Source organism: Protopterus annectens, chromosome 2.part1 (genome assembly GCF_019279795.1).
Source record: "Protopterus annectens isolate FY-2018-M chromosome 2.part1, PAN1.0, whole genome shotgun sequence".
Lineage (NCBI taxonomy): Eukaryota > Metazoa > Chordata > Ceratodontiformes > Protopteridae > Protopterus > Protopterus annectens.
This window is the reverse complement of record NC_056729.1, coordinates 1,712,355,252-1,712,368,054: the sequence shown is the minus strand read 5'-3', so window position 1 is coordinate 1,712,368,054 and position 12,803 is coordinate 1,712,355,252. Positions and strand designations below refer to the sequence as shown.

General features: G+C 39.0%; 1 protein-coding gene across 1 annotated transcript in view; it reads left to right on the top strand.

The window, feature by feature from the left end:
• Window positions 1-12,803, top strand: part of ALPL (alkaline phosphatase, biomineralization associated) — a 693,762-nt gene that overhangs the window by 351,015 nt on the left and 329,944 nt on the right. The window contains exon 4 of the mRNA XM_044063160.1: window positions 11,785-11,900. Within this exon, the coding sequence (XP_043919095.1) occupies window positions 11,785-11,900 (116 nt within the window). The remainder of the gene's footprint in view (window positions 1-11,784; window positions 11,901-12,803) is intronic.

Sequence of the window (12,803 nt, the reverse complement as noted above, 5' to 3'; positions counted from 1 at the left end):
TAAAAATAATATGTCCTTAAATTCTAAGCAGCTGCCAAAATCTATGTAAGCAAGCTTAATACTTTTCAACAAAAGAAAATCCTCACAGAGACTAATCAGCAGGTCAAACAATAAAAATAGCAAGTCAGAATTTTCAGTTTTCTCCACTTATGTTCTAAATGAGTCAGCCTTCTTGTTTTCAGCAAGCCTCCTCTGAAGATGAGGCAGAACAAACCACAATAATTCCCTGAATACTGCTGCTCCCAACGTAACAGGAAAATCCTTTAAACAGTTTTGTTTGTTTGTGTCTTTCGGCTTTTCCCGGTTAGGGGTCGCCACAGCGGAACTCCGGTCAGCTAATGATTGGCAGTAGATTTTTACATGCTGGCTTGCCAGGCCTAACACACAACCTTCAATGAAGGAACGTCCATTCACGCATGTTGCCACACAGCAGACACTCTAACTGAGAATCGAACGGGCAACGTCTAACTGCGAGGCGACAACGCTACCGCAGCACCACCACCATCCTTTAAACAGTAACTTCCTTAAATTATAAGCAGCAAGATCAAAACTTTCAAATGGCTGAAATTGTCATGACTTTTTAACATGGAAGCAAAACAATGAAGAAGACAAGGTTTACATAATGTCCACTTGACATCTTTAAATATTTCCCTTGGTGATCTTAGTACGCTTCTTCAGACGTGGGTCATGGCTTCTTCTATCCAGTTGTCCAAAGCTCTACCACAATCAATTACATTTTACAACATTGTAAACTTTCTTATATTACAAATTTATTCTCTCAAGGCAAGCAAGATTTTATTTAACATTTGTTTACTGGGAAAGTCTGACTTGGAACAAAGCCATTTTCCGTGGAGGCCCAGGGAGAAACGCTCCAGAAGCATGTCTTTGTAACGTGGGTGGAAACTGGAGCACCTGGAGGAAACCCACATGAACACAGGGAGAACATGCAGACTCCACACAGGAAGTCACCCCAGCCAAGAATCGAAAAGGAGAACCTCTCGCTGTGAGCCAACAATGCAACCGCTGCACCACTGCACTGTATCAGCAAAAATGTACTTCTACAATAAGCTAAATGATTCCGTATCCGTATTTTGTAAATTCTGCTATAAACACTACTTCAAGTAACCAAAACTTCAGAAGGTTTAATATCTCATGTAGATTCGACTGTTTATTATGTAAAATTTCATTGCATCTTCCTTTCTGTAAAAACGTATTCCTGTCGCCACTATCTCAATATTTTTATTCCATTTCCTCATATAATTGACACACAGAACTACATTCTCATATTTTAGTTCTTCCATTTATCTCCAGTCTCTCAATATCCCTTTTTTAAAGAAGAAACATCTTTATTAAATGATCACTTGTGACATAGGCAATCATACATTTATATAAATATATAAATGGAAACAAACTATATTGACATTTTTAGTTGCAAACATTATGCATCACATCTATCCAGTCATTCAATCAAACATTAATAGCTCACTCAAATTCTGCTTTCTTTTAAATCTCATTCCTCCTTAAAGATGTTATCTGCATGGATTGTTCCCACAATTCCCATTTTTTTTCTATGTAATTTCTTGCTACCCTTTTCTAAAAATCCCACTTCATTTCTGTTATCTCTGTTAAAATGTTCAGCACGTCAAATACATTTTTTGGTTTAGACTGATTTCCATTTTATAGTAATTGCTTTCTTTAGGCCACCATAATTTAACTTGATGCATATAATAAAGGTATGGCCTGGTGTCTCATCCATTACAGTTCTAGGCATTACACTTTTCTTGTTTCATAGGTATTATTTATCTTCCAAATAAAACTTTCCCATTATTTTCCAGTATTTCATACCCAATTTCTGCATAAAATATCTATTTTTTTTCATTTCTTCCCCTTCAACAAGATTTCTTCCTTTCCCAACATTACTCACATTTTTGGCACAGCATTCTAGTAAACATATATTTCTAGACTTTTCTTCTAATGTAAAGGAAAAAAACGGATGCAACAAATTCAAGCACACTTTATTTTAGTATTGCGTACAATCATCTTCTTAAAGAGGTTCAATGTTGACTTCCCAGGAAAAAAATCAGTAATTTCCTTTTCTCTCAGAGTTTAGTACATAAACACTTGCGACACAACTAGCCATTCCCATTCAGAGTCCACAGGCTTAATGGGACTGCTGGTTAAAAAAGAAAAGCATAGATACTTAAATCCAGCATACCCCATCTTACTTTTTTCCTAACATTTTGGATTTTCTACTGCCATTTCCTTCTCTCATTGAACAAGTGCCTTCCAGTGACCTCATGGTGACTCGTTATCCATTGAATCTATTCCCTGTAATCCCTAAAGACCAGAGTGCCCTCTTAACAAGTCTTAACCTCTATAGCTGCAACTCAGTCCACTTTAGCCAACTTTGTCTTCATTACTTTTTGGTTTACATTTGTTAAACGGGAATGTTCAGATGCATGTTTAGTTATTATGCAGTATTTTATATGCCCTACTGATTACCTTTTTTTAATAGCAGCTTCTGTTCTATATTCTACTAAAAACTCTACTAGTGGTGGTCTTTCCTTTGGGATCCCCTTTTTTCTCTTTGACTATATTCTGATATCAGCCCTTAGTAGGGAAGGCAATCTCTAGCCTACAGTCCAAATAAATTCTTGGCCTCTTCCCATTCTGTTACATTTTCCTCTCTAATTGTATTTGCTCCCAATACCTTGGTTCCTGTCCCAGTTTTCTCCAACAAATTCCATCCCCCTTTTGCCTATTGTCTAGATCCCTAATTGCAGTCATCCTTATTGGCAGAATCTCCTTTATCCATTCCCTTGTTGGCTTAGTTCTTTGAATACTTTCTGCTAGTTTATGGATATGATTATTGTTTTCCTTAAGGATCTGCATCCAAAATTCCAAGTTCTCCTTGTTTCTTGCACTTTGCCCCATTTCATCAACATCCCTTTCCACTTTGCACAAGCAGAAAGCTATAATTCAATGGGGTGTATATTAGATCACAGAATGCTTAAAAAAGCGAACAGTGATTAATCGACCCTATGTAAGCAAAAGCTTACAATTTTGAACTGTCAGAACAGCGATTTTATTTTTCCTAGGGAAAAAAAATCACTGTTCCAGCAAAAAAAAACAAAACAAAAAAAACCCACTTTAAACATTACATTAAGTGGGGGGCGGTGCCCCCTAGCCCCCCTACTTAAATATACCAACTCCAAGACTGCACTACAGTGCCGAAAACGGCAAAGTAACGAAGCGGCCAAGTGAATTCTTTCCCGGGGAAAGAATTTGCTTAAAAGCCACTTCAATATTTTGCCATTTCAGGCTTTGAGTTCAACCAAGACACATTCATCTCCGGTCTTCTAATAGGGAACCATTCAATGTATAGTAGCCTTAACTGTGTAGTTCTGAAATACCCCTTCAAATGAGGTAATCCCAAACTGCCTTGTTCTATTGGAAAGATCAGCTTATCCCACTTGACTCTTGCCCGCTTCCCCTCCCAGAGAAAATCCTTCAACACTTTATTGTCATCCACATTTCCTCTTGTTGATAAAAATACGCTTGACCTGTGTATAAAATTTAAAGGAGCTGAAACAATTTCACTGCTTCTATATTGCTACCCATATCCATAAGACAGAACTTGGATTTTCTCAGTTTTGTATCATCTCTTAGTATATTCCCACATATCCTTAGCTGCCAAAACAGAATCCACTTCTTAATCCAGACTCCTAACACTTCATTTTATCATGTCCCCATAAATATGGGCACTGCTGAACCAATTCATGGGTGGGTATGTAGTTTACAGCTATAACATTTTGTTTTATCTTCATTAATTTTGTATCCTAAAGATACTGTTTTCAGAATGTTCCTCAACGTTGTAATGTCATTTTCTGGTATCTGATACAAAATTTCATCTGCAAACCCAACTTTTCTTGATTAACTCATTAATTATATCCTCGTGTTTGAGTCTGTTATGGTTCTAAAAATAATGCAAATAACAAAGGGGAAAGAGGACACACCTGCCTGGTTCCTCTGTTCAGACAGCTGTTATCAGAGAGGAGCTCCCCCACTTTAATTTCATCCGAGCATGTTTGGTGTCCTTTATCCAACAGCCCGGTTTGTTATCCGGCCCATGGAAGAAGTGTTCTTTGTCTTGGTCACCATTTTCAGTACATGGTCATTACAGGGGGGGGGGGCATAAGCTACAGGGATCATATGGCTTTGGATAGTCATCTCAGGAGTAAAAATTGCACTAAATCTATTTTGCTAGTATATTGACAATGTCCACTATGCCTGAGTAAGATTTATTTAGTAAAAGTTCTATAAATTGTATTAAAAGTTCTATATGTTGTACACAGTCTGGTGATGCCAATATATTAAAAAAAATTACTAACCGTCATGGTCATGGAGAATTTGCCTAGAATTTTCTGTGGTTTCCTTGCTCATTTTCAAACAAGCACCACCTTGGAGTTGAGTCTGAGGGTGCAGATGGCCAAGCCTCATTTGTAGGTAGTGTGGAGACATGTTTCTAAAAGACATTTTACTCTGCTATTTATTTTAATATACCAGTACCCAGTTGCCACTATTTTGGTTGTAGGTAAATTTGCATGTTAGCAAAGTATTTCTGAAGAGTAGTCACATATTTGAAATTAATGCAAACATAAGTCATGATTTTGTTTTCCAGAAATAACTAGTGATTTTCAGTTTATAGCTGACATGGTCAGTCAGATGTAGTGGATATGTAGTGATGGGTCTATGTCAGAAGCTTGAGTTTTCAGAAACTCGGTTTATATTGTCCAGATGATATGATCAAGTTTCTGAAAACTCAAACTTCAACAAACGAAAAAAAATCTACCTTTCTTTTACATTTTTGCAGGGGGGGGGCAATCCCCCCCGCAACCCCTATGTTAGGGGGCTGTGCTCCCCATACCCCTTGCATACTATATATACCAACTCTACATTGAGGAAAAAGGGTAAATTTCCCAATCCGGACTGTTCAGTGATCATTCAAAAGCTTAGAGTTTTCAGAAATTCTGCCATTTTGTTTTGACTGAGTTTCAAGTTTCAGCTTCTGAAGAGGAACCGCTGGGACTGAGTTGTCCAGTTTGACCTGAGCAAAACTACTTAAAACTTGTAAGCACTGACGTTTTATTCTTCACCCCTCAGTCTTGCACAGCATTGTGAGCATTGCTTTTTATGACCAGTATATATTCCAGAAGTATGCACTATACTCGGTAGCCATTTATTCCTGGGATCTGTTTTCAGGCACATCACCTCCATCCCTCCTCCCTTCTACAGTTTCCACATTTACAGACCTCTTCTCTTCATAACATAAATAATACCTGCTGTTATTTTCTGACCTCTTCATCACATGTACTTTATATTTTTTCCTGGATTTGTGACCATTTTAAAGGTAATGCTCCATCTATATTTTTTAGATACTCATTCTTTTAATAAGCTCTGCACCTAAATTCTCTCCCTTCCACTGAAAATTTTAAGTTTAATAGGTATATATGATTTTCTCTGTAATTCTTCTAGTATTTTTTTAAATAAATGGTAAATACCTGACATAAGGCAAAATGATTAGGGAACCCCCCCCCCCCCACCTTTGACGCATTTTTGTCTCTGAAAACATTGTTCGCGGTTGCATGTCTACTTTAAATCCAGTCTGTTTCCTTGAATCTTGTTTCTCATTTGGCTAGTTTGTAAGGGTTATACATTTGGTACTGAGTGCAAGAATTTTTTTTAAATTCTGTATACTGGGTGCCTGTCCTTTTTTAGTAATATCACACATTTTGCATCTCCTATAAGGCAGCTCCACATAGTTTTTCCTTCTGCAATCTACTTGCTTCTAGAAACTTTTACATTTTATTCACAGTGAGGTATGGAGCATAACTAACATGTTTCTTGAAGTGAAAAGCCTGACGAACATATTATACCGCACATTCCTTTACTTGGATTTGTTAACTTCGTCCAATATCCAGGTCCCTGTTAGGCTTGGACTTTTACCTTTTTTTTCATGGGTTTATAGGTTGTTAATAAGCTAATGATCACTAGGACCCTTGCATCTTAGCTGTGCACTACAAACCCTTTGATTCCAGAGTATCATATGGGGGGGTGGTGTTAGTAGGCAGGTATCTAAGGATTTGTAGAAGGGCTGTTTACTTTTCTTATTGACGGCCTCTGTCCATAAGAGAGACAGGGACAAGACTGAGGGTAAATTTACAATTTCCCATCCAGTTGTCAAGGTTTTGTTTGGATAGGGTCAGGAATGAACTCTGTTTTACATGCATGTGGAGCCTATTCCATAGTGCAGGAGATCCTATGAGACAGATTTGTCTTTCAAGCATGTTTTCTTAATGTCATAAGTGCAGTTTGGATCCCTGGATTTATTGTTTCTGGTGGTTGTTTTGCACATGTGCAACAGTTCCATCTGGGCAGGGTCTGAGAAAGCCCTATAAGCTAGACAAAGATTGTGTCTTAGCAGCCTGTAAGAAATTGAACAAAGAGACTGAGCCTTTAGGCAATCACTGTAGGACAGGGCGTTCCAACTGTTGCAAGTATCTGGTTAGATGCATGCCAAAGGGGGCATTGTGTTCAATGATAGTTCTGATAAGGGCCAAGTAGAGTGGTACTGTAACATCCTTGAACCAGGATGCCATACCGTTTTCTATAAGGTGGGCAACATAGAATGATTTTTTTATTACCTTAACTACATGTTGGTCAAAGGCCAGGTTATGTTCCCAGATCCCTTACTATTGGGTTGAATCTTAAGGGTGTTTTTTCAATAGAGTTAATGACTTGTGTTGACAGTTTCCCAAAAGACATTACAATACATTTTCTGACATTGAGTTTTAGGCCATGGCTTTGGCCCCAGTAATTTGTCTGTTAATCCATCTTGCATGATGTTGGTGTCTTGAAGGAATCTATAATAGCCCCCAGTTTACAATCATCTGCAAGCTTGGTGAGAGAGTGCCCTTTAACATTAACATTAGTCTTGATTCATTAGCCTTGACTTCCAAGACGTAGATGCCAAACAGGAGGTGGCCCAGCAACAGAGCCCTGGGGTACTCCACTGGTGACCAGTCTCTTGGTGGAGGTGGTCTCAATGATCCTGACTTTTTGGGTCCTGTCTGTGAGATGGCCAAAAATCCAGTGAGGTATGGTTACACATAGCTTAGAGAGCTTATCTATAGTGTTAGAGTGGAGTATTACATCAAAAGTCTTAGCCAGGTCAAGATACGCTGTATGCCCCCCTGTTTTACACTCCTCCCATTGCCGTGGTGACCCTCAAAAAGAGGTCTCCCCACTTATGTAGGAATGACCATCCCTTAACAAAGCCAAATTGAAATAGGTCAAGTGTTTATAGGTAGCCAATATCCTTTATCATTTCCCTGGTAATTCCTTCCATGGCTTTGCATATTAGGCATGTCAGACTGATTTGGCTGTAGTTCCTGGGACGGTTGATGGTCCACCCTTGTGGAGGTGAATTACTGTTGCAGTCCTCCATTCACTCAGAAAATAACCTGTTTCAAGGCTGTAGTTGGAGTGTCTGTAGTGGTCTTGATAGGCCATGTTTTAGACTGTTCAGGAGGCAACTGGGGATGTTGCTGGTGTGGGACCCATGGAGGTGGTGTTCCTGACTTTGGTAAGTGCTGCCAGCACCTGGTCCAGGCTGATAGCTGGGAGAAGTATGTTGGAGGGGATTTTATCAGCTTTAGACAGGAGGGAGTGTGTGTGTGTGGGGGGGGGGGGTGAAGTCTGAGCTGAATTTATCGGCCATTTGATTTGCTGTGTCATTTTGATCTGTGTATGTAGTAGCACTCACCAGCGGTTCAGCACACTGTTGTGTGTTACCCCTAAGGTTCCGCATGTAGCTGAGGAAGACCTTAGCCTGGGAGATTATCTTGACCTCATTGCTGGCCTTGTTGGACTTGATTAGACCTCTTAATTTCTAGTTTAGTTGCATAAGAGAGTACTTGTTTTTAAGGGAATTGTTTTTTTTTTTCTGATTTTGGCCATGAGTTTTATTTTATTATATAACCTGTCTAGGTGGGGATTACACCAGCAGGATTTGTTTTGGTTTTATTTATTGTAGATATGGCAGCCTCTATGCAGGCATTCACATATTAGTATAGTGACTGTGTGAATAATTCTGCATAGGTAGCTGTGGTCTCAGGGTTGGGGGAAGCTTTGAATTTTGGCAAACTCTCACTTAATAGGATGTAGTTTGACTTTGAATAGTTCCTAGCTGTTACTAGTTTAGCTGGATTTTCTGGAATGATTTTTACTACAAATCAGACAGCTTTGTGAGCCAACCTCACTACTGAAGACATGACACAGGGGAGCTGCAATGCTCTTCCATGTTGGTGAGTATTGGATTCAGTTATGTTTGATCCATGCACTGTGTGTTCCAGGGTGTTTGTGTTAAAGTCCAGGAAGCATTATGCTTATCCGTTTGAGGCACTGTACACTTCCCAGTCTATAGACGAGTACTTAGTCATCCATGAAAAGGGCGTTTGGATGGTGAGCACCTGTAGTAGCTTTAAGTAAGAGTCAAAAGACACTAGAGGCATAGATGGAGACCTGTAGCTAGCCATGGTATGGTGAGAGACCTTATCTATGGTGATTTGCACATGGATGAGCTCTATGGTATCATGTTTAACCAACCTGAAGGTCTGTTCCTTGCTATCATTGATCCAAACACCTCCACCTTTGGTCTCAGCCTGTGCTGTTGTTGGTCTAAATGTGTGGAAGGCACTGTAGCCTTGCACTGCCAGAGTATTTCTGCAGCTTTAAACCAAACCTCAGTCATAGCACAGATACCTACATCCTCCAGAGTTAGGAGGAATTGAAGGCTGTGGAGTTTTTTTGTTTAGACTCTGAGCATCGAGCAGTAACACGTTAAGGTTGCTTGCTTGTAGACTTCTGTATGTTGATAGTTTTGCCTTTTCGGCATAGCCTAAAAAAGGCTCTTAGGAGTGGATAAAATTATGTCTAATATCCAAAAGCCTAATGGGGTTAGATGCAACCCATCCTTGGCAAAGTAACATGGTCTTTAGACTACGTTCTCCCATGCTGCAACCCATCCTTGTCAAAGTAACATGGTCTTTAGACTATGTTCTCCCATGGTGCAACCCATCCTTGGCAAAGTAACATGGTCTTTAGACTATGTTCTCCCATGGTGCAACCCATCCTTGGCAAAGTAACATGGTCTTTTGACTATGTTCTCCCATGGTGCAACCCATCCTTTGCAAAGTAACATGGTCTTTAGACTATGTTCTCCCATGGTGCAACTCATCCCTGGCAAAGTAACATGGTCTTTATACTATGTTCTCCCTGCTGACAGATAATTGGATCCTCGTTGGACTGACAACAACAACTAAGTCAATCATTTTCGGATCATAATGTGGCATGAATGATCCTTGATGAAGGTAGAATGCTGCTCAGTGCAAGGCTCATACCTATCTGTGATACACACTCAGAGAAATCCATTATGTTTTTTCTTCATATAGTCCAGTGAGGTATGTATCAGGTGATTTACACTCACATGGACTATAATAAAATCAGTTTGATACCTGGAGTGCAGTAACATGAGTGCATGTGTGTGATATTGTGGATCCAGCTCCAGATAGGGAACTTAACTTTTATCTTCTCCTTGTCTGACCTGCTGAGGGGGGCATCTGTGTCACACAATGGAATCCCAAATGCCAAGGGTATTAGGTAAAGTATATGCTTGCCTTATGGTCTCTGTACTTGGGACCATTAAGTGTAGACTTATGTGAGCTTTTTGGTGCTGCTTTAGGCGTGTGCTTTAGTGATCTCTGAGGAGCAGTGTGGCCATTAGGTGCGTTTGGAGGTCTTTGAGATTTGGGAAGGTTTCCTTTCAGAACCTCAGCATAAGACAATCTGTGTGTGCCATGAATGGTATGTGTGAGGGATGATGTGTGGTTATTCCTAAGAGATTTTTGCCTCCAAGGAAGTTGTGTATTTACACCTTTTGCATACACTGTTATTTTCTTTAATGATTAACTGGTCAAAAAGCAATTGCTACATGTCCTTAGGATGCCCAAATCTACCATGATGGCCACAGAGACACCTTGATAGTGCATATCCAAGTTGTCTGGCCCTGTAATGGCTGTTTAGAATTAAGGATTGGGTAACGGCAGGCTGTTATATAATGCTAGGATATGTTAGTGCTATTCAGTGCAAAAGCTAGCTGCTTTAAGCTTAATTTTGCACAATGCTACACTGTTTAACATGTTTCAGATCTAATCCTAACTTATTATAGATAATGTTACTCTGTAGGTGTTTGCAACTATACTGGGCACTGCTAACTGCTGTGACCCAGTGAAAAGCTCCACGTAGGGAAGGAAAAGCTTGAAAGCTGACCAATACATCTGTCCAATAAATACCACATTGAACCTCCCCCATTGCTTTTGAACTTGGAGAGCCCGGGTAAATAAATGTCTTCTGCCCCAAGATGTCTGACCCTGGAATCTTTGAATGTAGCAGCACTGCAAAGGCAGCTCTCAAATGCACATTAAACAACAAACAAAATACCTGGCTAATTCGGCCTTCAGCAAACAGATTTGGAGGTACACAGACTAGAAAAGCCAACAAACAGAAAAATTATTAAATCATTTATTTAATTTTGTGGAAGATTATTTTTTCATCACTGTATAAAGCAAGTAGAAGTGCAGTTAATCAAGAAAATATTCTTATCTAAGCTTGGATGGCTCTGGATGCATTGAAGCATACCTCTCAACTGTACAGATTTTCGCAAAATGTCCAGATTTTCACCACATATTTTTGGTCATTTTTTTAATAAAATTATAGTTTTCTGGCAAACTAGTGGCAAATCATTGATGATTAAAGTTAGAAAATGACAGACATTTTGAATTTCAAGCTTCATACCCTTCAGAAAATTCATGCTAATGCAAAACCTGTTAATCTATTGACTTTCTAAGTTTGTAAGAGTGATATTTAAAAATTATTCCTATTTTTGGGCTTTTGTCCCACTTTATTATTTGTGGCTTTGTCCAGATTTTTTGCTTATGGTTGAAACAATGGAAAAGCATTGCAAAGTTCTCTGTAAGTAAACAGAGCCTTGCAACTGCCTGATTTATAATAGAGAACAAAGTTTGAAAACTAACCCCTATGCCCCCTAGCCAATAAATGACTACACTTTGAGCTTTACTTGGTCTGTCTGAGATGGTAAGTACTATGTGAACACCTTCTGCCACAAGATGGATGACCCTAGAAACTCTTTTTTTTTATATATTTAACCTTGAAAGCCCACTAAATGTAATGGTCTCTTCTCGTGGTTATAGTAAGAGCAGTATGTGTGCAAGTCATGTCTGCTGAACACGATTTGCAAGTGGAGGGTAAGGAATGAAACTGAGGACTGCAATGAAGAAAAATTATATCTCATAGCCAGACATAAATTTTCACTTACTTGCCTCTTTTTTAACTATTCATTGACTAGGTAAGCACACTGCACATGATGTCTGTCTCGTGACCTGGTTGCAGTAGCACTTTCTGGTTAAGTGACCTGCTCAGTCACACAGTAGAAGGTGGAATGAATCAAACTCTGTTCACTGAGTAGTTATGACATCACTGAACTGATGGGCAGTTATTGGTTTAGTATAGTAAATGTGTTAAAGCAATGGTACAGACACATAGTGTGATCTGCTTCGTAATGATTAAAACTAATATAGCACCTCTTTTGGCTGATATATGTAATTTTTTTTCAGTATAAGTTATATGTTTCTTTCTTTTTAAAAGGCATGGGCATTGCTACTGTGACTGCCGCCCGCATTCTGAAAGGACAGTTACAGCATCACCCTGGAGAAGAAACAAGGCTTGAAATGGATAAATTTCCTCATGTAGCTCTGGCCAAGGTAAATAAAGTTAACCACTAAAGAATTCTTAAGCTTAACCATTGTAATATGTTAAATGAAGTTAAAGTAATAGAGTTTAAAAATCTATTAATTTTAAATATTGGACAAAGTTAACTTTATTGCACTACAGTTGTGGGAATCCTATTTTGAAAGCTTGGTGTTATGGACAAGCAGGTTTATTAGTTCTTGCAAACAAGTTAGTTTAATGCAATATAAGTAGTTATGTGTCAGTTGTTAGTCGGGGGATATAAACTGTTTTGTGGCTGATTTCTAATTGTATCTGAATTAAATATTAAAATGGCTCAGTAAGTAAAACTTGCACAGAAATAGGATTTCTAATATTTTGTCTTAACAAAATAAAATCTGTTAGTGAGTGCAGAATCACCATGTAGTCTAAGACCAAAGGCAGTGATGTACCACTGAAAATGCAATTTTGTGATGCCTCTTGATCACTTTTTACTGTAAGAAATGCTAAATACTTCAGTTGAAAAACAATCCTTTGGTCATGATTAATATCATTAACACTTCTTGCAATTCACACCCTGGTTAAATATTAACATATTCCTCCTTAGATTTGTCACTAGAACATATCTGCCATGATGTTGTACCAGGCTCATTTTGATGCCAGCTGCACAGCCATAGTAAATGCTGGTGCCCCATGCCATTCCCCAGTCTGGCACCCCCTCACCATTTTATGTTGAGGACTTCTGCAGTTTATGCCACACAGAGAACACTAAACTGTTCCATCCTGAATGCAAATGCAATACTGTCATTTATTTCTGAATTCAGGCAATGTACTAAAGAATTATTGGCATATGCCGAAATGCCCACTTATGCCTGGGTGGCAGCCCCCCTTTACCCCACCCTAGCTGCACCACTAGGCAGCCATAGATATTGGACAAG